Source organism: Mesocricetus auratus, unplaced genomic scaffold (assembly GCF_017639785.1).
Source record: "Mesocricetus auratus isolate SY011 unplaced genomic scaffold, BCM_Maur_2.0 Super-Scaffold_100038, whole genome shotgun sequence".
In the NCBI taxonomy this organism is placed as follows: Eukaryota; Metazoa; Chordata; class Mammalia; order Rodentia; family Cricetidae; genus Mesocricetus; species Mesocricetus auratus.
This window is the reverse complement of record NW_024429216.1, coordinates 5,884,553-5,910,890: the sequence shown is the minus strand read 5'-3', so window position 1 is coordinate 5,910,890 and position 26,338 is coordinate 5,884,553. Positions and strand designations below refer to the sequence as shown.

At 47.3% G+C, this 26,338-nt stretch overlaps 2 protein-coding genes across 4 annotated transcripts in view; both read left to right on the top strand.

The window, feature by feature from the left end:
* The window catches only part of LOC121132751 (zinc finger protein 28 homolog), a 36,540-nt gene extending 21,298 nt beyond the window's left edge, over positions 1 to 15,242 (top strand). Inside the window, exons 6-9 of the mRNA XM_040734244.1 lie at positions 2,246 to 2,565; positions 7,215 to 7,341; positions 8,163 to 8,261; positions 12,115 to 15,242. Of these exons, the coding sequence (XP_040590178.1) occupies positions 2,246 to 2,565; positions 7,215 to 7,341; positions 8,163 to 8,261; positions 12,115 to 13,484 (1,916 nt within the window). The 3' untranslated portion in view covers positions 13,485 to 15,242. The remainder of the gene's footprint in view (positions 1 to 2,245; positions 2,566 to 7,214; positions 7,342 to 8,162; positions 8,262 to 12,114) is intronic.
* Positions 15,243 to 26,105: 10,863 nt separating this feature from the next.
* Positions 26,106 to 26,338, top strand: part of LOC106022537 (zinc finger protein 420) — a 37,663-nt gene continuing 37,430 nt past the window's right edge. Inside the window, exon 1 of one of the 3 annotated variants that reach the window (XM_040734538.1) lies at positions 26,106 to 26,327. The gene's annotated coding sequence lies outside the window, so the exon portion shown is untranslated. The remainder of the gene's footprint in view (positions 26,328 to 26,338) is intronic. The other 2 variants (XM_040734521.1, XM_040734522.1) reach the window with 2 other exon arrangements.

Here is a 26,338-nt window from a genome sequence, read left to right as displayed (position 1 = left end):
GGGGGAGGGAGAGAGAGAGAGAGAGAGAGGGAGGGAGGGAGGGAGGGAGGGGGGAGGGAGAGAGGTGACTAGAGATGGAACCCACTAGCTTGCTTGCTTAGCATGCACAAAGTCCTGGGTTCATAAACTGCATAGCGGTGCACACCTGCACTCCCAACCCTGGAGAAGGGGCCCAGAGGATCACAGACTAAGGTGGGAAACCAGAGCGTTTGTGCCTGGGGGTCATCTAAAGCTTACTAAGCTGTCATCACAGAGCAGCCGAGAACATAGCTCAGCAGCAGTGATCTGCGTATGCACAAGGCCCTGCGTGTCGGCCTCCCCTAGACCCAGAAGACAAAGGCAGGTGCAGTGGTACGTGCCTTTCTTACCTAGCATACTGCAGGAGGGGCATTGGTGGGCAGAGGCCAGCCTGGCATAGACCCTATTTCAGTTTATTGTAGTGAGAGATCAACAGCAAATACACTGATCTTGTCAACAGTTGAATCTGAATACTGGCTACATATTGTCTGCAACAGTTTTAGGTTTGTGGGTTTTTGTTTGTTGTTTGTTTCGAGTCCCACAAAGTTGCCAGTTCAGGCCTTGAACCTGTAATTCCCTTGCCTCCGCCTCTGGAGTTATTTAAATTCTAAACCTGCATCATCACTAGCATAGATTTCTTTTTTCTTTTTTCTCAATTCTACTGTTGACCTAGCCCACTACTAGTGACATGTTGACAGCTGTGTTTTATTTGTTTTACCCATTCAGACAGGGTCTTGTTTTATATGTAGCCCAGGTTGGAATTCACTACCCCAGGCTAACCTCAAGTCACAGTCCTTCTGCCTCAAACTTTCTCAAGTTGTCTGACCTGCACATGTATACCATCGTAGAATATACATGGACAGACAGACAGACAGACAGACACACACACCCTATACAAAGTGAGTTAATGGAATTGTCTTGCTTTCTATACTTTTGGCTAGGATATTGGAAATGAATGATGAAGCTGAAATGTGCTTTGTTTTTTACATTTTATGTGTATGAGTGTTTTGCTTGCATGTATGTATGTGCACAACACACATTGCCTAGTGCCCATGGAAACTGGAAGAGGGCATTGGGTCTCCTGGGATTGGAGTTACAGACAGTTGTGAGCCACTATATGTGTGCTGGGCACTGAACCTGGGCCCTCCGGAAGAGCAGCCAGCTCTTAAGCCCTGAGCCATCTCCCCTTCCCCCTGAAGTATTTAATGCTACAATATTAAAAACAAATCAGTGTTAGAAATAAACCAGAAGACAAATTATCCAATAACCCAGTGTGGTATCTTTTGTAATGTCAGCGGAAGGGAGGCCAAATGGAAGAAATCATGAGTTCCAGGTCAGCCTGGGTTGTAGTTCAAACAAACAAACAAACAAACAATCAAAAAAACCTCACCAATCCAGCTTCAGGGGCTCCCACAAGTCAAATCTTGGAAAACACAGACATCAAAACGAAAGAAATTGATTATAACACATTATAATCCGCAAATATGTGCTGTGCTGTTAAGACGGAAGAAATAGAGGAAAAGGAAAACTCTTCCTTGCATAAGAATGTAGGACTGCCGGGCGGTGGTGGTGCATGCCTTTAATCCCAGCACTCGGGAGGCAGAGGCAGGCTGGACCCACAGCCTCCAAAACAATACAGAGAAACCCTGTCTCGTAAAACAAAAACAAAACAAAACAAACAAACAAAAAAAAGAATGTAGGACTACCATGAAAACCATACCCGTGGTTTAAACCCCTAGTCTGCTTTCTGAAAAGAAAACCGTGCCCAAAGTAGTGGCGCGCACCTTTAATTCCAGTACCACGGAAAGGAAGGCAGGTAGGCCTCTGAGTTTGAGGCCAGCCTGGTCTACAGATTCCAGGCTAGCAAGGGCTGCATAGAGAGACTTTGCCTCAGATATTTAAAAGGAAAGGAAGAAAAACTGGTAGACAATCTTATCACAGCCATAAGAGTGGTTCAGGTAGGGGTGTGGTGGCTTGTGCCTCTAATGCCAGCAGTGGGGGCTTGCTGAAGGATCTTCGCAAGCTCAAGGTCAGCATGGTCTCTGTGGGGAGATCCAGGGCCATTTAGGTAGACTGTCTTAAAAACAAGCAACGGAAGCCAAAAACCAAGGGCCGTTGTTCAGCAAGCGATCCAAGCTGGACCTCGAAGCATCAGGGTGTTGTTTTGTTCAACGCCGGAGTCACGGCTCCAGGCTATTTCGGCCTAACCCTGTATCCTGGCACCAAGCTCTCACTGCGGGTGCGAAGCCACAGAAGCCTCTCTCGCCCCACTGGTTCCTTGTGCGCCTGCGCACTGCCGCACAGATGCCCCCCCCCACCTTCCCCCGCGGTCCAGCAGCTGGGGGCGGGGCTCACAGTCTCTGCAGGGCGGAGAGCCCAGGACCTGGAGAAAGAAGCAAGCAGCATCCCGGACTTTCTGGTTTGAGATCGGAAGCCCTGGAGCCCCCAGTATCACCCTCGATAGCACCTCGGTGCCACCGCCGCAGCGCCGAGGCCCGGGTCACCGCACTTGGGACCCACACTCTGGGCACCGCGTCCCACAGCCGGGTGAGCCGGGCTCGCGGGACCTATGCTCTTCTCCTCTGGGATTCGAGGGCGGGGTCCGCTCTGTGGACCCCTGGGACTCGGGTGGTCATCTGTGTGTGCAGCCTATCGTGCTGCACCCAACCCCCCGGCCTGGCTGCGGACAGGGACCGAGGGGGAAGTCGGCGCGGGGGAGGGGGGCGATTTGCACGGTGGAGACCCCCTGTGCTGAACGCGGGCTCCTTCGATGCCGGGCAGGCCTCGGGAGCAGAGAGCCGCGGGACGACTCGGAGCTAGAGGCCAGGCAGCCGCAGGGGTGGCATCCCGGGAGTCCACTGCACAGGCTGGCCGAAGCAGCAAGCACAGACGCGGGTGGCTGTGGGCTGCCGCCGGCTCCTGTCGCTTGCTGTGGTGCGGGCGGGTGGAATCAGCCGGGACCCCTGAAGAGTGGGGAGGGGGCTCTGACCAAGTTCAGGAAAGCGTGGGGGTGAAGCCAGAGGGCGTAGTGGCACACACCTGTGTGATCTCAGGATTTGGGAGGTGGAGGCAGGGGGATAAGGCAGTCGAGGTCATCCTCCAATGGATGCCTGACATTGGGCTGCAAGAGACCCGGTCAGAAAGAAAAAAGAAATGCGCTCCGCCTCTCCAGGCCCGCTGCTTCTATTTAAAAGCGAGGTTACATGTGAGTTTCTGGTGCTTCTGTGAAATTCGTCTGAATTTTTAGGACATGGGGTTAATCTTCTTCCCTTTGAAAGCTCTCTGAAAATGTTTTATTCAGCTGTGAGTGACGTCACTGCCATTCAGTCCACGAGGGTGAGGAATTCAAGGCCACCCTGGGCCACATCGATACCCTAAAAAACAAAAAGACAAAAAGAATGAATTATTCATTGCTCTGGGTCTGAGAATTTCCCTACATTTTCAGTGAGCAGAGATCTAATCAGAGGAGGTCTCTTTTAGTGCAGTGCATGATGGGGGTTCTACAGTTAATTACCCACGTGCCGCATACATTCAGATAGGACTCTGCAATACTGAAATGCTGTGTTAAAGGTTGACGCGTGATTTGTTAAGGCCTAGCATTACTTAAGTGTACTGAGGTCAGCGGCTGAAGGTACCACTGAGGCTCATCCTCTGCCTCTGCATTGGTCGTTCGTTTTTTGTTTTTTCTTATTTTTCTTTTTCGAGGCAGGGTTTCTCTGTGTAGTCCTTGCTGTCCTCAAACTCCTCTGTAGACCAGGCTGGCCCGGAACTCACAGAAATCTGCCTGCCTCTGAAGATCTTTGTGCCTCTGCATGATGTGTTATCCTAAGTGTGACCTTTGGACCATCATCAGCTGCTGTTGCATTTGGGGAAATTTTACAAATGCAAGTGCTGGGGTTGTAGCTCAGCATGTGCACTTACCTAGCTAGCGGGCTCTATCTTCAGGCATGCAAAACCAAAAACCTGGAGAGCACATTCTTCCTTTTAAAACTTATTTGTGTGTGTTAACATGTGTGTGCACCACCTACATGTGTTGGCAGAGGCCTCAATAATGGCTTGTGTAACGAGTGGTTGTGAGGACCATGTGGGTGCTGAGGATCGAACTCAGGTCCCTTGGAAGAGCAACCAATGCTCTTAACCACTGAGCCATCTCGACCAGTCTTCTAGGTGACCATGGTGCATGCTGAAGTCTCACTGCTGCATTCTGCAGCTGATTTCCCTATAGTTTGGAGGAGGGCACGTTTCTGTGTAAGCCCCTCCCATCTCTCCCAGTTTGTGTGTTGGAAAGCCAGGTGGCATGGAAGAAGGGAGAAATGGGGTATACTGGTTTTTAAAGTTTGGCAGCTCTGGGCAGTTCTGATCTCATGGCTGCACCCTTTCCCCAGCTCCGGCCTCTGCGAACAGCTTCTCCAGGGCATGATCCTTGAGGAAGGACAAGCCAGTTCTTGGCAATTCAAGAATCATGGATCATGTAAGTTGGTTTCTCTGTATCTGAAATTATGTCTTTAAAAAAATTACACTATTTGTATTTATTTATGATGCCTGTGTGTGGATGCATGTATGAGCATGAGCATACTGCAGCATACACGTGTGTGCATGCACATACAGGCATAAGCATGCTGTGGGGCACATGTGTGTGCATGCACACACAGGCATAAGCATGTTGTGGGACACATGTGTGTGCATGCACATACAGGCATAAGCATGCTGTGGGGCACGTGTGTGTGCATGCACATACAGGCATAAGCATGCTGTGGGGCACGTGTGTGTGCATGCACATACAGGCATAAGCATGCCGTAGCACACGTGTGTGCATGGACATACCGGCATAAGCATGCTGTGGGGCACGTGTGTGTGCATGCACATACAGGCATAAGCATGCCGTGGGGCACGTGTGTGTGCATGCACATACAGGCATAAGCATGCTGTAGCACACATGTGTGCATGGACATACAGGCATAAGCATGCTGTGGGGCACGTGTGTGTGCATGCACATACAGGCATAAGCATGCTGTGGGGCACGTGTGTGTGCATGCACATACAGGCATAAGCATGCTGTAGCACACATGTGTGCATGCACACACAGGCATAAGCATGCTGTGGGGCACGTGTGTGTGCATGCACACACAGGCATAAGCATGCTGTGGGGCACGTGTGTCTGCCAGAGGACAACTTTTGGAGTTGGTTCTCCCCTTCTGCTTTGAGTGTCCTGAGGATCGACCCCAAACACTCAGCTTCCCCTGTGGGTCCCGGGGATAAAGCTCGTGCCCTTATTTGTTTGTGTTTGCTCATTTTGTATGGAGGGCGCTGCCTCAGGTGTCTGTGGAGGTAAAGGGATAACTTTTGGGAGCCAGTTCTTCCGCCATGTGTGTCCTGGATGGATTCAGGTCATCTGGCGTGACCGCAACGGCCTTTACTCAGTGAACCCTCTCGGCGGCCCTGACTTTTTGTTTTGTCAGGTTGTACAAAGACTCTCATTTGTTCTTTTGAAACTTCCTATCAGAATCCGATCCTTCATCTGCTCCCCAGTCTTCCATTACACAGGGATGGAGCCCCTGCAGCTACCTATTCTGTGCCCTTCTCTCCATCTTCATGTGAGGGTGCCCTGACCCAATCAGTGTGAACCCTGAAGACCAGAGAACCTCTCCTTAAAACATCACCGCTTCCACAGAATTACACTGTGAGCAGTTACTGCATATGTAATTTTAAATTTTCCATGGTTGACGCCGTAAAAGATGCTATACGAGGCACACACATAGTCTTACCTATTTCAGTTTTTCAAGACATTGGTTTAATTTTATTGTATGCGAGTGTGCCTGGGTGTGTGTATATGTGCACTGCATGCATGCTGGAGCCCTCAGCATCCGGAGCAGATGCAGTTCCCTTAGAACCAGAGTTCCTGGTGGTTCTGAGTCACCATATGGGTTCTGGGAACCAAACCTGGTCTCTCCATCCCCTCATAAACATGTTCTCAAGGTCTCATTAGTTACTTTTTATGTGTCTGTGTGTGAAATGAACTCTGGTCCTCTGCAAGAGCAGCAAGCCCTCTTGCAGTGGCTGAGCTGTTTCTCCAGCCCCTGCTTCCCCCCCCCCCCCCGTGGGTCTGAATGAGAATGGCCCCATAACCTTATGTGTGAAGCCATTTCTCTCTCTCTCTCCTCTCTCTCTTACAGGTCACACTTGTCTCCATATCTTTAAAAAGCTTTTTAGCATTGTAAAAATCACTTAAAGATCCTCTTACTGATATTATTGTTCAAGTCTTTTAAAATAGTTTTTATTTAAATTAAAAACAATCTTATTTTGCATACAAATCCCAGTTCCCTCTCCCTTCTGTCCTCCCATGCCCCCCCCTCCAGCCCCTCATCCCACCCCCAGGGAGGGTGAGGCCTCCCATGCGGGAATCATCAAAATCTGTCACACCGTTTGGGTCAGGGCCTGGGCCCTCCCCTATGTATCTAGGAAGCCGTTTCTTTTACCGTTTACCGTATTATAAAACTTGAGGACAATTACAAGAATCTGAAACAGCCACCAAGGCCACAACACACCCACCATCGTTTGCCTCCTGGCTCCTAAAATACCTTGCAACCTTCTGGCCCGGCCTCTTCTCCCGAGGGCCACACTTTCTCCCATCCTGAGTCTGCCTAGGACGCTCTGATCAATTCTTGCCAGGTGAATATGAGCCCCGCCTCTCAAACCAAACACTATTCAAGTGGACAATGGATGGATGGTGGCATAAAATTTCTGTAACACATATTTGAATACTTGGTCCCCAGGTAGAGGAACTATTTGGGAAGGAATAAGAGGTGTGGCCTTGTTGGAGGGGATGTTGGGGGAGTGAACTTTGAGGCTTCAAAAGCTCACACCAAGCCCATGTTTCTCTGTCTGTCTGTCTCTCTGTCTCTGTCTCTGTCTCTCTGTCTGTCTGTCTCTCTCTCTCTCTCTCTGCCTGCTGCCTGTGTAGCAGGATGTAAAGCTCTCAGCTACTGCTCTAGAGCTATGCCTGTCTGCTTCCTGCCTCTATGATCATGGACTAACCCTCTAAAACTACAAGGAAGCCCCCAGTTAAACGCTGTCTTTATGAGCTGGCTTGGTCACGGCGTTTCCTCGCATCGATAGAACAGTGACTTAGACACACCCTCCCCAGCACATTTTGTCCCGTTTTATCTCACGCACAATACATGGGCTTGTCGTTTCAGAGCGAGGTGGTGTTCAGAGACGTGACTGTGGACTTCTCTCAGGAAGAGTGGGAGTGCCTGAATTCCTCCGAGAGGGATCTGTACAAAGATGTGATGTTAGAGAACTACAGCCACCTGGTGGCACTGGGTAAGCCCCCCCAGGCCACTTCCCACAGCGCCCATGCTAACAACCGGGTGGAACGGACACCTCTGTGAAAAACTTTTATGGTCCTACATGATTCAAATGCATAATCATCATTTAAAAAGCTTTAAAAGGATGGAGCTGTATGAGTTTAAATAAAAATGAAGCCATGCCTCTACCCTTGATACTGAAAGAATTCAAATTCGAATGTTCTTTTACCCTGATGGCCATCTTTGTTTTGAAGAATTGACTAAAGAATCTTCCTTTTGATCCTGGAGACATGACTCATAAGTTAAGAGCATTGGCTGCTTTTGCAGAACACGTAGGTTTGGTTCCCAGCATCCACAGGGCATCTTACAACCATTTGTAACTCCAGTTCCAGGGGATCCAACACCCCCTTATGGCCTCTCAGAGCACTGCATGCGCGTGGTACATGACATACATGCAGGCAAAACACCCAAACACATAAAAATGAAAGTTAAAAAAAGTAAATTAGCCAGGTCGTGGTGGTACATGCCTTTAATCCCAGCACTCAGGAGACAGACGTGAGTGGATTGCTGAGTTTGAGGCCAGTCTGGACTACAGAATGAGTTGTTCCAGGACAACCAGAAAGACAGAGAAACCCTGTCTTGAAAATAATAATAATAATAATAATAATAATAAACAAAACTCTGTGTGTGCCCCAACCCCACGTCTTGCATTCACTATGCGTCCATGACACCCGATCCTCCTTCCTTCTCCTCTTAACTGCTGGGGCCGCAGCCATGTATTACCCCACCTGGCAAATAGATTCATTCTTTACATGCATTCTGTTACGCTCTTCCAAGCAGGATGCTCCATTTCTAAGCCAGATGTGATCACCCTGTTGGAACAAGGGAAGGAGCCCTGGATGATTGTGAGGGATGAGAAGAGAAGGTGGAGCCAAGGTGAGTAATGTACATGGCATGATTGATGTACACCTGCTGGTAGGAAGACACACTCTTAGATGCTGATGGGGAAGGTTGTAAGACACACTCTTAGATGCTGATGGGGAGGTTGTAAGACACACTCTTAGATGTCTATGGGGAAGGTTGTAAGACACACTCTTAGATGCTGATGGGGAGGTTGTAAGACACACTCTTAGATGCCGATGGGAAGGTTGTAAGACACACTCTTAGATGCCGATGGGAAGGTTGTAAGACACACTCTTAGATGCCGATGGGAAGGTTGTAAGATACACTCTTAGATGCCGATGGGAAGGTTGTAAGACACACTCTTAGATGCCGATGGGAAGGTTGTAAGACACACTCTTAGATGCTGATGGGAAGGTTGTAAGACACACTCTTAGATGCCGATGGGGAAGGCTGGAGGATCACCCCTGAGATGCTGATGGGGAAGAGACATGAAACTTGGAAAGAAAACTTAGACCTTTCCCGAATGAGTCACCAATGACATTTCCTCTATGCCAGATTGCCATTTGTTTCTTCTCTCTCATTTCCCTGCCTTTTCCACAAGGGAAGGTTTTCTTGTCCAGTGAGAGCATAATTTTTTTCCTGCGTTTTATATCTAATTTCTTTGTGGATAATCTTGTAGTATACTCCTGACTCCTTAAGAACCTTCTAAATTAGTTTATTTCATTTGTATAGTTGCTTGGCTGGTATGTTTGTGTGTGCACCACTTGCCTGCCTGGTGTCCACTGAGGCTGGAAGAGGGCATCAGATCCCCTGGAGCCGGGAGTTACAGGTGGTTATGAATCACCAAGCAGGTGTTGGGACTTGGACTCTGAGCCTCTTAAGCAGCCAAGAGTCCGTAACTGCTGAGCCATCTTCACAGCCTACATTTTCTTTTCTGAGATAGGGTCTTGCTATATAATGAGGCTGACTGTGAATTCCTCATCCTCCTGTCTCAGATTGTCTCCGGCCTGCGACTACAGTGTGTGACGCTGTGCCCGCTTTGTATTTCAGGGTTTTTTTTGGTTTTTCGAGACAGGGTTTCTCTGTAGCTTTGGAGGCTGTCCTGGAACTCACTTTGTAGACCAGGCTGGCCTCGAACTCACAGAGATCCGCCTGCCTCTGCCTCCCGAGTGCTAGGATTAAAGGCGTGTGCCACCAACGCCCGGCTTGTATTTCAGTTTTTATGTATACAACTTTTGTTTTCATTGGATGGAATTTATATTTGTAATGAAGTCACACAGTAAACGGGGAGGGTTAGAAAGATGGATCCCCTGTTAAGAGCACTGACATCAATACACGGGCTCTGGGTTTGGTTCCCGGCACCCATACTGTGGCTCACAGCCACCTGTAACTCCCGGTCCAGGGGACACGATGCCCTCTTCTGGCCTCCTGGGCGCTGCATGCGCATGGTGCACAGATGTACACTCAGGCAAGATGAATATAAAGAGCTGAAAATTAGCGAGTGCATGCTCAGTGGTTGAGCTTCTATTTAACCGTGGCCTTGATCACCTGAACCTTACAACCATATAACGCAAAACGCAAATGATTTATTACTGTCCTCAAATGGCTAGATATGGTGGCTCACTTCTTTAGTCCCAACTCTGGGAATTCAGGCCAGCCTGGTCTAATAGCAAGTTCCAGGTTAGCCAGGGTTACATAGTGAGACTTGGTCTGGAGAAAGTTCCAGGGCTACATAGTGTTTCATAGTGAGACTTTGTTTGGAAAAAATGACCTTCTAAGTATTAAAAGAAGAATGAATAGGGTAATAATACAGAAGACTGGGATGAGGTTTAGGGATGAGAGTGAAGCTATTTTAGGCAAAGTGATCATGAAAATAGAACCAATGTGAAGTCTCTGGTTGGCTGGAGATGGGATCTCTTGAGCTTAAGTTCGCTCAACTTCTTCATTCATAAAGGTAGTTTTGCTTTTAAATGTTTGTGCTGGCTGTGGTGGTGCCGGGGGCAGAAGCCAGGGCCTCACATGTGCCCTCCAGATGCTCCACCACAGCCCCAGCTGCAGAATCCCTGGCGGCCTGTTTCCCATCATCTTTAATGTTCTCAACTGCACTTACTTCTCCAGCAATGCAATGTGCACTTGTAACTAGTGCTTCCAGAACATTCTACCTGAGTTTCATAGACGAGGTTCTCCTTGAGCATGAATAGCTTCAGTTGCTTGCATGAATATGAATTTGAGTAGTCCAATTTGGGAACAAATAACAGTAACCCCTTGTAGCAGACCTGACTGTTTATCTATAGAGGAGTCACCTGCTTGAGACTGTTCACAACGTCAAATTACTATTATCATTAATATTATTATTAATTATTATTATTTTGAAGACTAGGTCTCATCATGTAGCCTTTTTGGACTATGTTGTCCCTGAACTCACTGAGATCCACCTGCCTCATTCCCTTCTTGTTTTCAATTGTGTGTGTGTATTTGACTTTGTTTACTTGCCTTAGTAAGTAGTTGTAGATTGTCCAATCTCAGTGCGGTGCTGTGTTCATATGACATCATTCACTTAGCTGTTTTCCTCTTGATGAGGGCTTCCAGTTTGGGCATGTTACAGATAATGTTGGTAAATGATATAAATTCCTTTTAAAAACACCTTTTTCATTTTAAAAATTATTGAACTCTTGGGCTGGGGATGTAGTTCTGTTAATAGAGTGTTGGCCTACTATGCACGAGGCCCTGGGTTAGATCCCCCGCATCACATAAAACCAGGTGTGGTGGCGCACACCTGTAACCCTATACTAGGGAGACAGAGGCAGGGAGATCAGAAAGCTTAAGGCCACCTCTGGTAACCTGCCGAGTTCAAGACCAGCCTAGCCAACATGAATGAAACCCTGTCCCAAAGAAAAAACAAGCAAAGGACAACCTAAAATTGTACTGAACTCTTTTTAAAGTGTAAACGTATTTGTACATGTTTATGTGTGTTTGTACATGTTTATGTGCTTCTTTTGCCTGCATATATACTTTTGTGCTGTGTGTGCCTAGTGCCTGCGGGGGCCAGAAGACCGTGTCAGGTCCCCTAGGACTGGAGTTACAAAAGGTGGTGAGTCACGTGAGCACTGGGAACAGAACATAGGTCCTCCTGCAGGAGCAGCAAGTCCCCTGCTGAGCCTAGTTTTAGTAGTTTAGAGGAAGCCAGTGTGATGGAGCTATAAGGAGCAAAGGGGACGATGATGTGGATACGGTAAACACAGGAAATGCTGTTCATGGGAAAATACGCTTTATTCTGCTTAAAAGGACAAGTCATTAAAAAGTCTAAGTAGTGGAGCTTGAGACATGCCTCAGCATTTAAGAGTGCTGAATGTTTTTGCAGAGGACCTGGGCCCTCTGCAGAACCCACACAGCAGCTCACAACTGCCGGCCACTCCAGTTCCAGGGAATCTGGCCTCCATGGGCTCCTGCACATTCGTGGTGCACATAAACTCATGCACGCCAACACACATGAAATGAGTATGATTTAAAAGGAAATTTTAAGTAGAGATTCTCACATTTTGATCTATATCCAAATAACTTGGTCTCATCATTTCTTTATCTCTCTTAGACTTTTTTTTTTTCAAATCACATGATTATTTTTTGGGGGCCTTTTAGCTCATTTAGTTATTGGTTTGTTCTGTTTTGTTTTCCTTGTCTTGAGTCAAAATCTTGTGATGTAGCCCAGGCTGGCTTGCATGTGTAACCAAAGCATCTTCCTCAGCCTCTGGAGTGCTGGAATCGGATGCATGCCTGGTTTAGGCCTGTTTTCTGTTATGTTTTTCATTTCTGTTCTAAAAACTTTTATTTGTTTATTTTGTCCAGAGTAGGAGAGTGTCATGTGTTGATCTTTTTTGTTGGCTTTCAGAGCTGGAACCCAGATATAGCAGTAAAGTGTTACTTCAAGAAAAGAATACTTATGAAATTAATTTGTCTCCGTGGGAAATAATGGAAAGAATTAAAAGGTATGGCCTTGAAGATTCCTTTTTTCGGAAAGAGTTTGAATATAAAACCTTTGAAGAACAAGAGAGTTCTCGCGGGGCGTGTTTCAGACAAGTGACAAAACCCGGCCCTGGAAAAAGAGCCGTGTACAAAAGACGCTCATCAGTTGGTCTCTATCAGAAAAACCGTAACAGAGAAAAGCCCTACGAATGCGGGGAGTGTGGGAAGGCTTTCAGAGTCCGCCAACAACTCACCTTCCACCAGAGAATCCACACGGGGGAGAAACCCTACGAGTGTCAAGAATGTGGGAAAGCCTTCAGGCAGTGTGCCCACCTCAGTCGCCACCGGAGGGTTCACGCGGCCGACAAACTCTATGAGTGTAAGAAGTGCGCAGGGATCTTCAGGTGCAGCTCAGACCTCCGAGGACACCAGAGGAGTCACGCCGGCGAGAAGCCGTACGGATGCAAGGAGTGCGGGAAGGCGTTCAGAGTGCGGGGGCAGCTGAGTCTCCACCGCAGGATCCACACCGGGGAGAAGCCTTACGAGTGCGAGCAGTGCGGCAAGACCTTCAGGCAGTACGCGCACCTCACCCGGCACCAGAGGCTCAGCAGCGCCGGCGAGCGCTCCTCGGCGTGCGAGCAGTGCGGGCAGGCTTTCCTGTGCAGCACGGGCCTCCGGCTGCACCACAGGCTGCACACGGGCGAGAAGCCCTACGGCTGTGAAGAGTGCGGGAAGGCGTTCCGCGTGCGGCAGCAGCTCACCCTGCACCAGAGGATCCACACGGGCGAGAAGCCCTTTGACTGCAAGGACTGCGGGAAGACCTTCAGCCGCGGCTACCACCTAACGCTCCACCGGAGGATCCACACGGGCGAGAAGCCCTACGAGTGTAAGGAGTGCCACAAGTTCTTCCGCCGGTACTCGGAGCTCATCTCCCACCAGGGCATTCACGTTGGGGACAAGCCCTATGACTGCAGGGAGTGTGGGAAGGCCTTCCGGCTGTTCTCACAGCTGACGCAACACCAGAGTATCCACCTGGGGGAGAAGCCCTATAAGTGTTTGGAATGTGAGAAAAGTTTCAGGCTGCTCTCCCAGCTCACTCAGCATCAGAGCATCCACACGGGGGAGAAACCCTATGACTGCAGGGAGTGTGGGAAGGCCTTCCGGCTCCATTCATCACTTATTCAGCATCAGAGGATCCATTCTGGCGAGAAACCTTACAAGTGTACGGAGTGTAAGAAGGCATTCAGACAGCACTCACACCTCACCTACCACCAGCGAATTCACAAGAATTCTTAAGGACCCTTTTAAGAACTCTTCCATTGCAAATACGTTAAGGAGCGGTAGAAAATTCTAGAAGAAAAAAAGGTTTTAGTCCTTTTTTGCTTCCTGCTCACAAATAGCCGCATGAAAGGTTTCAGTCAGAGGACAAAGTGTTAAACTTTAGGAAGCTCTCTCTAGACTGGAACTTCACAGAAGGACGAATGTGTAAAGGCATTCTATCTATACTGTGTACCTAAGAGCATAGCCAAGGCACCAACTCATTTTGAAAATTAATAACTAAAAAGAATTGTCTATATAAGCTGTATCTCAGAGCTACCAAGAGTTGCTGAGGTACCGTTCTTAATTAGAGAGTTTCAGCAGAATCAGGCAGCACATTTAATAGAGACTCTAGAACGGTGGTTCTCATCACAACCCCTATGGGGGGGTGTCAAACAACTCTTTCACAGGGGTCACCTAAGACCATCGGAAAACATATTTACAATGTATAATGCTAGCAACATTATAGCTGTGAGGGAGAAAAAATAATTTTGTGGTTGGGGCCTACAACATGAGGAACTGTATTAAAGGGTCATGGCATCAGGGGGGTTGAGATCCACTGGTCTAGGTATTACAACCACCGAGTGATAAACTGGCTTGACCTTGGTAATGAATGGGTCAGGCTGGCAGCAGCTGAACCAACGTAGAATAATAAAGAATTCTGTGCCTTCTAGTGTGCCTAACTACAACACTGACACCTAACTAAAAGCACCAAACCTCTAATCCATACAACCTCAACGCCCAGTTTAGAGAAAATAAGGAAGAGAACAGATTGCCTGGTAAAACAAGAAGCAACGAACCTAAAATGTGAATGCTTTCCCCTTGGTTTTCAACCAGCAAAGTGGTATTAAAAACAGAGGTGATGCATTTTGAATACTGAAAGGGACTTGAAAGGCATAGGTCAGATAGATACACTGGGAAGTCTAAGATCATGAGTTGTGCAAACAGGTGACGCAGGACAGGAAGTCTGCAAGGGACAGCAGTCACCTGCACTAACCCACGTGATTCAATACGGCGTCACTAGAAGCATGCTTAACATGAGTTGAGTTATGGTGGCTTCTCCAAATTAAAACAAGCTTTAGTTTAAAATACAAGACTTTGAAGTCTTAGTTCCCAGCTGCTCTGGATGAACTCAGATGAGGCAAGCCTGTTGTGATGTCAGTCCTGAGGGTGTGGAGAGATGGGGGGATCCCTGGGGTTTGCTCCCTAGCCAGTCTAACTGATCACAGGTTAGTGAAAGACCCTGCTCAAAAAGAAAGATAGGCAGCTAATGTCAAATCAGCCTCTGGCCTCCAGTGCAGACAGGTGTACAAAGTCATGTACACACCCCCCCCCAAAAAAACCCAAAACTCCAGCCTAGGAAGCAGAGGCAGGCAGATCTGAATTCAAGCCAACCTAGGCTACATAGCAAGTGCCAGGCCAGCCAGGGCTAAAAAGTGAAAACACCACCACCAATTAAAAAAATGATAAGTAAAATAAGTGGGATCTTGCCTAGGTCTTCACAATCCTTTTAGTTTTTAAAGCCTTCTGCGTATTTAAGAACGAAGTGAATTGTGTTTGCAAACTTATGAACATTCTAAAATTACTTCCTTAAGTAATAAAGACTTTTTTATGGGTGTTGATGTCAAACATAATGATTTCCCTGTGACCACTCTCGTGAGCTGTTGCTCTATATTGCATGACACGATTGATGTTTCTACTGTAAACGTAAAATAGAAGCAAATTCAAGTGTCTTTAGTCCCGACTAGTCCATGTACATACTGGAGTCTTCAAGGAATGATAATCCAAAATTTCTCAACTAAAATCTGAAATTTGATAATATTTGAGATAAATTTCCAGGAAACATACTGCTGGTGCTCTCTCTCTCTCTCTCTCTCTCTCTCTCTCTCTCTCTCTCTCTCTCTCTCTCTCTCTCTCTCTCTCTCTCTGTCTCTCTCTCTGTCTCTCTCTCTGTCTCTCTCTCTCTCTGTCTCTCTCTCTCTCTCTCTCTCTGTCTCTCTGTCTCTCTCTCTCTCTCTCTCTCTCTCTCTCTCTCTCCCCTCTCTCCTCTCTCCTGTTTCAGAGATAGGTCTCACTGGCCTGCCTCAAACTCACTAAACTTCTGCCTCAGCCTTCTTGTTAGTGCTGAAATTGCAGGCATGCACCTCCAAACTTGGTCACTAGGTTGTGCATTTTAAAGGGGCTATTATAGTTAAATGAGAATTTTAGGTACAGTGTATCAAAATTAGTACCTTATTTAGAAAATGAAACTAAAATCTTATCAAAACAGTGAACTAATTCAGATTTATTTAAGTACTTAACCATTACCTCAAGTGCATTTTGTCACTCAATGCCTGTGAGCGTGTAGGATACTAGCAGTTAGTAACCACTGCTGCAAGTGAAATAGACTAAAATAGGGGGGACTTTAGACCTTATACCATCAATGCACACATAGGTCCATTCCTGGGGTGTGGCAACTGGTTCCAGAGCCTGCATGTTGGCCTAATGCTTTTCTGAAGCAAGTAGAAGTTTGAACCCTAAGGAACAACCTATGTCTGGGCAATAATACAAATACATCCCCAAAGCAGAATTCTGAGCAAAATAAACAGACATAAAAGACATAAAAGATCCTACATCCTAGGCAAGACTGTAGCTCAGTTGGTAGAGTGCTAGTCTAGCATGCAGGAAGTTCTGGGTTTGATCCCCAGCCTATATATGTGGCACAGTGGTACACACCTAAAATCATAGAACTTGAGAGGTAGAGGCAGGAGGTTAAGACCAGCCTTGGCCATAGAGCAAGCTCAAGGCCAGCCGGGGCTATATGAGACTCTGTCTTTTTTTTTGTTGTTGTTGTTGTTGTTTTGAGACAGGGTTTCTCTGTGTAGCCCTGGCTGTCCTGGAACTCACTCTGTAGACCAGGCTGGCTTCAGACTCACAGAGATCCGCCTGCCTCTGCCTCCCGAGTGCTGGGATCAAAGGTGTACTCCACCACTAGGCTACAGACCCTGTCATAAAAAAACAAACAACCATAGTCTATGACTCCCGGTATAATAAGTATAAAAATCAATACCTTGTCTATGTAGTTGGAAGGCAGGATAGTGGGGAGGGTGGGGTGTCCTGCCCCGGAGTGGTAGTGACAGAAGCAGTGTGAGGGTTCTGAGGAGCAGCGTCTGGTCACTTGGTTTGGATGCTTATGACAGATATAGTCAGTTTGTGAGAATTTACACTGTACATATGTTGTGCAACTAAAACTTTTTAAACTTAGGAAATGACAATGAGTTCATATTAGTGCTCCAAATTCAGGGTCTCCGTCTTAAATTTTATCCTTGTATCTTTATAGCAATTTTTTTTTACGAGACAGGGTTTCTCTGTATTGGTTTTTTTTTTTTTTTGAGGCTGTCGGTGCAGTCTGGCCTCGAACTCACAGAGATCCGCCTGCCTCTGCCTCCCAAGTGCTGGGATTAAAGGTGTGCGCCACCACTGCCTGGCTGCACAAAGCCACTTCTACACATTGTAAACCCACGGTAAAAAATGACTGAAGTTGTAGTCAAGGACTGGGGAGATGGCTCTGTGGGGACCAAAGACCTTGCTGTGCAAGTGTGAACCTGAGCTGGGATCCCCAGGACCATGTAATAGCCAGGCAATCACACATGTGCCAGTAATCCCAGTGCTTCTGGCGTGCAGATGAGGCAGAGACAAGAGAATTCCTGGAAGCTCACAAGCCTGGTACATGCAGTAGAAAACCAACATGTTAATTAATGTAATGTTAATTAATATAAGCCCTCCAACATTAATTTGGGCTGTCCCCAGTCAAAGCGAGTTTTGTTAGTGAACGGGCTGACAGTCTGGTTAGTTAGTAAAAGGGCTGGATGTCTAAGCATGGCCAGCAATCCTGGCTAATTTCTAGCTGGGAATAACTAACTCTTTCCCCAGGATCCATTCCTGTGGCACAGAATCTGAGTCTCCAGGTTTCCTCTGTTTTCCAAAGGCCAGAACCTTCCATGCGAAGTTTCAGATTTCTTATTTTATGGCTATTGGATTGTATTTTCTTATTTTTTATTTCTTGGGAGAGGGCTTTCTTTTTATATATTCATCTGTGTGTTTTTAGGAAGCTTCTTCTTCACAACCACAGTTTTTGCAATGGAAACCCTCTTGTTCCTGGCAACTAGGGGTCCAGCTGCTGGGCATGCATAAAATTGTAAACTCTGTATTCTCATCTCAAAAGACACACTCCCACATCTTTTCTTTCCCCAGTACAACCAGACAAGTGAAGTGGTTATCAGTGAGCATAGGTCAAGACAGAATGTGGGTTGCTGGCCTTCCCTGTATCTGTCTTCCTCAGTTGCCTGGCCCTGTCCTGAGGGCTGTAGGCATTGAAGCACGTGCTCATACCAAACATAAGTTTCAGGAGGAGGTAGAGATGCAGAGAGAGAATGGAATGGCCTGGAGCCAGATGGAACCTTAATTTTAACGGGTCCATAGTTGGAAATAGTCCATTTGTTACTGTCATTTGCGGCTTCCACTTTATTGACCTGGGTGTGTTAGACCCATCGTGTAAGTCCAGCTACTTTTACAGCTGTGGCAATAAAGAGAATCACCTTGTAGGGTCCTTTCCAGGTTAGGTTCATCATCCTTTTGCTACCTGCCTGATCCAGAGAGTATCAGACGCTTCAAACCAGGGGAAACTGGTGGTAAACTCAGAGGCTGGCTGGGTCTCCCAGACAGTCCAGTGAATACCCAGCTTTTATGGAGAACCAGAGATGCCATGGAGACACAGAATGAGTTGGACACACAGAATTGGGGAGCGGTAAAAGTCATGTGGTAGAATGTATATTAATAAACATATGGGTTTAATTTAAAAGCTAGTGGGACAAGCCTAAGCTAAGGCTGAGCTTTCATAATTAATAATAAGTCTCTGTCATTATCTGGGAGCTGGCTGGTGGGACAGAAAAAGACTCATTACAGGAAGTCTTCCAAACATAATCTCATAGGAGGTAAACCCATCCTTATATGTGGGCTGAAGTGAAACAATGGAGGGTGGTCTATTCATCTTTGACTGGACTCAAATGAAAATTTTGACAGTTTCTTTTGATGCTCTGTTCATTCTTTTTACCTGTCCAGAAGATCTGGGGTCTATATGCACAATGGAATTTTTAGATCTATGCCTAAATCATTGGCTATTAATTGACAGGCTTTGGCTATGAAAGCTGGGCCATTGTTGGACCCTCATTGCTAGGGAGAGGCCAAATCAGTTCCTGGAGGAGTGTTTTAAGTTATTATTTGAACAGTCTTATTCCAGGTGGGGAACTCTTTTACCCACCGAAAAAAAGGTACTTTTATCCTTCCTCAGCAGGCCAGATCTTAGTGAAATCAGTTTCCCAGAGTTCACTGTGTGTGTGGGGGGGAGTGTTGGTCTCTCATTTGGACTACTTCCTAGGTAAGGGCTCTCTGTTTCCGATTCATTTGAGCACAAACTTAGAATCTGGCTGAGACGTCCTGTGCTAAGCTGTCCTGTCTAGGTATAGCATACCTTTGTCTGAGCAACTCAGAAAGTTTTGTTGACCCCAGTGAATATCCTGGAGAAGGTCAGTTACTAGACTCCTGCCAGTTGTTTCTGGGAAAATGATCTTTCCCTCTGGTGTCCTCCATCAACCTCTGGGTTTGAGCTGTCCATTTCTTCTTTACCCTTGGGCACTATGAGGTCATGCAATGTCATCATAGTATCAATAGACCCTGCTGGTCTTAGGGCCATTTGTTGATAGCCAGGTTAGCAGCCTCTAGGAAGGCCAAGATTTTCCAATGCCTTTTCCCCAGCAGTGAGAAGGCCTCTTTCTCTGTAGATCATGCTGTGCATATGCCCAGTAGTAAAGGCATACCAACTGAAAGCTGGGGTCAGATCAATCTGTTCTGCTCTCTGGGCTGAGGTACCTGGTTTGGGCCCAAATCATTTAAGTTAAAGTAACTGCTGTGGTTCCCATAGGTCTGGTTTCATCTTTCATCTCCTGACAGTCATGGATGAGCGCCTGTGAGTTGTCACCAGGCAAGAGGGTAGCAGGATTGGTGGTGGTGGGATTCTCAAACCAGACTTGAGGGTGGTGCAGGAGTATAACTGGTCCTGGGTCCCACAGTCATTAAACAGCCAGCATTCTGGGTTCCTCAGAGGAGAGCCTTGATGGCATGGTGTAGGGTAAACAGGCCAGCCAAAGTAACCAACCAATCCCTGAGCAAAAAAATCTAGCACTCTGTCAGGGGCCTCCAGTCATCAGCCAGCTGCGGCTACCTCACGTATTCATAGAAAAGACGTGACTCAATCCTCATAGAGTACGTGCTATGGACCACCCTGCTACCTCTGCTAAATTCCAGAAACAGGCCTGCAGCTTAATTAGCAGTTAAAGATGAGCTCAACAGAAAGCCCCCAAGTCTGCCAGGAGATAGGCTTGGACAATAGGGAAAGACTGAGATAGATAAAGTAAGGACCTACGGTCAGGTTACCTAGCAACACAGGTGGTTCTACCCCTGACCTTTTGCCCTAATAGCTTCCTTGAAGCTGTCCCTCCTTGATTCCTCCTCCAAGCCCCTTAAATATACCTTGGAAAGAATAAAATTCTGGCCGGGCGGTGGTGGTGCATGCCTTTAATCCCAGCACTCGGGAGGCAGAGGCAGGCGGATCTCTGTGAGTTCGAGGCCAGGCTGGACTGACAGCTTCCAAAACAATACAGAGAAACCCTGTCTCATAAAAAAAAAAGAATAAAATTCTGTCACTTTGGTCAGATACTTGTCTCGGTGTCCTTCTTGTATCTCCTGTCCCCCATCTTTCTCCTAGGTGCCCTCCAGTCATCACGTTGAATGCCCCGTGGGTCGGGGCAGCACCCTGACCCTGAACCCAAAGCCAGTGAAAGAATCTCTTTAGCCCTGAACTCAGAACCAAAGAAACACTCCCTGACTCTGAAACCAGAGCCAAAGAAACACTTTGGCCCTAGAATCAGAGCCACTGAAAGAAATACACCTTAGCCCTGGAAATAGAGCCAAAAAGCTAAAAAGGGCCAGTGAAAGAAACACAGTTCGGCCCTAAAACCAGAGCCAATTCTGCCCCCCAACCAACTAAACTAACCAATCCCTGAGCCTGGCCCTGCCCACCTATGTTACCTGTGTGCTACAGGCCAAGAGCAACAGAAGGAGGCTGCCTCTTTTCAATGAAATGCTCAAGTCAGGCAGAGGTTGTCTGCCTCATCCCTTCCAGGAAAATATACCCTCTTTTTGTCTCAAACTCTTATGCTTATGGCCCTATCTCTCAAAGTCCTGAAAGTAATCCAACATCAAAGTGAAAGGAGTTGTGCTTTGAGTCCATCCCATATGATCAGTGTCAGTCTTGTAAATCAGAAAGAGGATGATAAAAAAGACAATAAAGATAGTATACAGAACAATACAGAGCCCTCCTGGTGCCTAGAGGCAAAACTGAACTGAAGACAACTGCCTCAAGCTGTTCTGCAGGTGGGACTGCTCCATCTTTCTACAAAGCAGAGGGATCCACTCCCTTACAGAAGGAGCACCTCCCCAGGCACCCCACCAGTAATCCTTCTGCTCATTGGGGTAGACCATCTACAGGCTCTTGCAGATTCTGGTACAGATTCTAGACCCACTCACAGAAGTTTATCTAAACAGAATGACATGAAATGAAACAGAAAACTTATTGGCCAGCTGAGGCTGCAGGTTCTATGGATGGGTGGTAGTCCTGGTGTGCTTGGGAGGATCCCAGACGAGCCCCCAAATGTTATTCCCAGATTGCAGAGTCCACCAAAAAACCAACAAGGAGACTGAATCCTGTATGTAAAAGTAAAGAGCCTTTATTCAAGTTCGAACTTGGACCCTCTGTGTGTCAAATGTCTTGGCATCATTAGGGAGCCTTGAGTTCACTTGGGGTGGGGTTTTTTATCATAGCAGAGGTTGGGTAAGGAATTTCTAAGGTTCAGACCCCTTATAGGCTGGCATTTGTCTAGGGGTGTCTTTGTGAAAGAGAGTGAGTGTGTTCTTGGCTAAGGGACATCTGGTGTTCCTATCTACAATGGTTGGAACATAGGTATTTCCTATGGAGCATTAGGTACTGGCCCCTTGGATGTTGACTGGTCTGTTCCTGGGTGGTGTCTTTTTGGTCCCAGTTTGTGGTCTTTTCTGGAATCAGGTGTTGCCTTAGGGTAAACTGAAACTCAGGCCTACTCCCTGGTTGGTGTCTATTGAGTCTGCCATGGCAAGTGTGTACCAAACTGCCCTGGGCCTTACAGTAACTGCTGAGCCATCTCTCAGGACCCAAGAGTTTCATCATTTTAAAAAGTTATTTTAGCTGGGCATTGGTGGTGCACGCCTTTAATCCCAGCACTCGGGAGGCAGAGACAGGGGGATCTCTGTAAATTCGAGACCAGCCTGGACTACCAAGCGAGTTCCAGGACAGCCTCCAAAGCCACAGAGAAACTCTGTCTCGAAAAACCAAAAACAAACAAAAAGTTATTTTAAATGTATCCTAGAGTTGTTTTTCTTTTCTTCTTTGTTTTTCAGTGGGGGGGGTCCCCTCTATGTATCCCTGATTGGGCCTCAAACTGTAGACTGGCCTCAAACTCATAGAGATCCACTTGCCTCTGCCTCCCGGGTGCTGGGATTAAAGGTGTGTGCCACTCTTGCACAGTGTTGTAATTTGAATAAGAATAGCCCCATAGGCTCATCAGGAAGTGGCACTACTGAGATGGATTAGGAGCTGTGGCCCTGTTGGAGTAAGTGTGGCCCTTACTTAAAAACACACTTGAAACAACAAGTGGAGGAAATATGTCACTGGGGGGTAGGCTTTGACATTTCAAAAACTCAAGCCAGGCCCAGTGTCTCTCTTCTTCCTGCTGCCTGCAGTTCTGGATGGAGAACTCTCAGCTACCATGTCTGCCTGCTTACCTTTATGCTCTCCACCATGATGACAATGGGCTAAACTTCTGAAACTGTAAGCAAGCCCCAATTAAATGCTTTTCTTTATAAGAGTTACTGTTGCTCACCGCGTCTCTTCATAGCAACAGAACACTAAGACAACCACAAAGGTGATTCTGGTAACTGGAAAAAGAAGCTAACTCACCAATGCTGGCACAAACCAGCGTCGTTCTGTACAGAACCCAGGAACTAGGCTGGGGTGGTGGCATGAAGGAATGGCGTGGCTGCTAGAGTTGCTGGTGGCTGTGGCAGCAAGAGGGTGAGTTGGCTGGTAAATCCCATCTGTAGTCAGGAGGCTTGATATGTTAACTCCTGGCTCTCTGTCAGCGTGCGTGGCATTTCCTGTTGTGGAATAAAGCTTTGTATTGTGTGAAGATACATTGTTGTGACTGGTTTGATAAAAAGTTAAACGGCCAGTAGTTAGGCAGGATTTTCGGGGTAGAGAGAACGCTGGGAAGAAGAAGGTAGAGACAACAAGAGAACAAGCAAGACATGCAGAAGGAGAGGTGACAACCACGAGCCATGTGGCAGCACATAGATTAATTTAAAGAATTGGTAAACTTAAGGCATAAGAGCTAATTAGAAACAAGCCTAATCTAGCCGAGCTATCATAACTAACGCTAAGTCTCCTTGTTGTGATTTGGGCGCTGGCAGGCGGGACAGAAAAAGATGCACTACAATTTTTAGGACTGTAATGGAATTTGGCTTTGGGAGGGACTAAGAGTGTAGATTGTTTTGGTAGAATATTTGTTTCCTTGAATGAAAGTAGCTCTGGATATATTCCCCAGTACTGCAAACCCAGCGTGGTACCACAGCCCTTAGCCCTAGCATTTGAGAAGTGGAGGCAGTCGGATCGGAGGTTCAAGGTCATCCTTGGTTACATAGTGAACCTAGACCAGCCTGAGCTACACAATGAGCTTTGTTTTTGTTCTTGTTTCAAGTGTGTTTTTAAACCAAGGGAAGATTGTTCTAGTTCTTCATTACCTTCCCTCTACCATACCTGGCCTACACAAAACAAAACCACAACATAAAAAGAAGATCCAGAGCCAGGTGGTGTTGGTGGTGCATACCATTAGTCCCAGTACTGGGGAGGCAGAGGTAGGCAGATCTCTGAGTTCAAGGCCAGCCTGGTCTACAGAGTGAGTTCCAGGGCAGCCAGAGCTACACAGACAAACTCTGTCTCAAAAAACTGAAGATGGAGGTGGAATAGGAGGAGAAATAGGAGAAGAAGAAGATCCAGACCTGGAGAGAAGGCTCAGTGGCTAAGAGCACCTGCTGCTCTTGCAGAGGACCTGGGTTCAGTTCCCAGCACCCACATGGTGGCTCACAACCATTTGTAACTGAAGTTCCCAGGGATCAGGCATCCACCTTTGGCCTCTGAGAACACTAGGCACACACACAGTACACATATATACATTCAGGCAGAATACTCTATTGTGTGATAATTTGATCACATTCTGATGATCCTGAGACTGCCAATAAAGTTTGCTTTGAATTGGAGGGCAGAGCTAGCCACTAGCTCACCAAATTTCACCATAGAGGTTTTGGAGGATGGAGCACAGCCAGAGAGACACAGGAAATTGTAGGGCAGGACTTGGAGAGAGTCTTGGCCCTTTTGGATGGAGGATGAGAGGGAGAGGAGACCACTGGTGTCTTCTCCAATGCTTCTCTGATCGTCCAGGTTCTTACTCTGATATCAGACTCCCGAGATTTTATTAATAAGGATAATTAGATAAACACAAAACATTCATACACACAGGATAAGAATAAATAAATTGCAAAAAAGGAAAAGAACACCTGGCAAATTAATAATGGGAAATTGAGAATGTGATTATGGGCTAGAGTTTGGAGCCTCCAGTTTCTCAAGTGGTAAGCTACAGGGAATTTGGTTATCTGATGGGTCAGAATTTTCAACAGAAGGAAAACGAGTCATGTCTTGACAAAGGTAAATGTGTATCGGGAAATCACAAGCTACCTTGAGTTGCCATTCTTTATCCCTCTCTGGAGGTGTTTCTCTAAACAGGACAGAGCTGGGGAATAAAAAGTGAGTCAGGACGCACCAAGCTCTTGTGGGTCCAGCATTTTAGAGATCATTTTGGCTTAGCATCCATAACACCCATCACATACAAAAAGAAATCAGAGAAGTCTAGAGGCTTCGTATAAATCCAAGAATCAGACTAAGGTAGGGCGACTAGTTCAGGACAGAATCTGTCCCAAGTCTCCTGTGGCTCAAGACACAGGCACAGAGATGCCATTTACCTGATTCTCCAATCATCCACACTCACACCACCAGGCTACAGAAGCCACATCTGCCTCAAACGAAAAAACAATCCACCTCCCACGCGAGCCTTCTCACATGCCATGCCCTAGGCACAATCACAACAGCAGAGATCACAGGGAGACCCCTGCCCCCACAGTCCACCAAAAATAGACAAGGCACACCGGTAAATAGTCATATGTCTCAGTGGGGGCACCTTACACTCTCCTAAAGTTTGCCAAATGCTCACAAATTCAGGGAATGCACACTCGGGGGGGGGGGGGGCCTCGGACTGATAGAAGGCAAGACATGACCATTCAGACTCCACTCGCACACAAAGGATGTGATCATAATCACCAATCAAGCAATCCTTGACGCCTCCACAGTCCTTCCACCGGCACCCAGACACACGATAACAATCCTACAACGTTCCATGATCTCCCCGAATCCGCTTGTTTCCCTCCATGCTCCACACAGTCTGGACCTTCCAGACACTTGGCACCAAGGGGCCTCGTTATCCTTAAAGAGGCTTATCAAATTCTCCCCAAACCTAGCAGGGGTATCCCTTCCACTCCTCAAGAAGTTCTCAGGAGAGGGAGGTACAAGGGCGCGGGGAGGGGGGTGGGCGGGTGAAGGCGTCCAGGAAGCCTCAGGGGGCAGAAGTCTGGGGTCACAGATGTTGCTTGGACAACGGGCACAAATTGTTCGGTTGTTCATCGGAGTCGTGAGGAAATCCCAGTCGACAAGGGGTCCCTAGACCAGACTTTGATGAGGATCCCCTGAACGCTCATTCCCATTAGACCTCCTCTCGGTCTTCAGCCCGAGGTTAGTGGAGTCCTTGGTAAGAACCCCTCTAACTAACACTTAACGCTCGTCCAGTGCTTTACCAACCACAAAGCTTCTCATCCTAATGGTTGGTTGTAGTTCCTCAGTTGACTATTGGCAATATTTGTTTGTTAGAGACAGCCCAGACAGCACTCCTCCTGCCTCCGCTTCCCGACTGCGGGAATTAAAGACGTGGCCCACTGGGCCAAGCTTGTGGCAATACTCCTTTTAAAAACAAACAAACAATAATTGTTTATTTTTTTGCGTGTGCACGTGGGCGCACATGCGACGTTCAGCGGACAACTTGCAGAAGTCGATTCTCGCCTTCCACCATGAGTCCCTAGGGATCGAACTTAGGTCATCAGGCTTGGCAGTAAGCTCCTTTACCCACTTTAATGAAACTGTGCTTGCAGGTTTGATCTTTCTTGGATCCAGCCCTATCTCGGCACTGAGAGTTTTCAGGGACCACGAGGTCTTCTGGGAAATGTAGTCCGAGACCGTGCCAGCGACCGGATGGGCGCGGCTAGCACGGACTGAGTCATCCAATCCCCAGGCGGAAATCTGACCAGGGAGGCTGTTCCGAATTCGGCTTCCTGCTGGAAGTTGGGGCCGGGGGAAAGCGAATGTGGCATCCCGGGTTCCGAAACCAAATCTCAGTTTGACCAAGAGGAAGCCAGCCTCGTCCTGTAGGTGGGCAGAGTCCGCAATGGCAAGCCTGAGTGTGTGTGAGAGAGATCACGGGGAGATGAAGTGTGCGGCTGGATCCGGGGGGAGCTGAACGACAGAGAAACTGCGAGGTAGGGGAAAT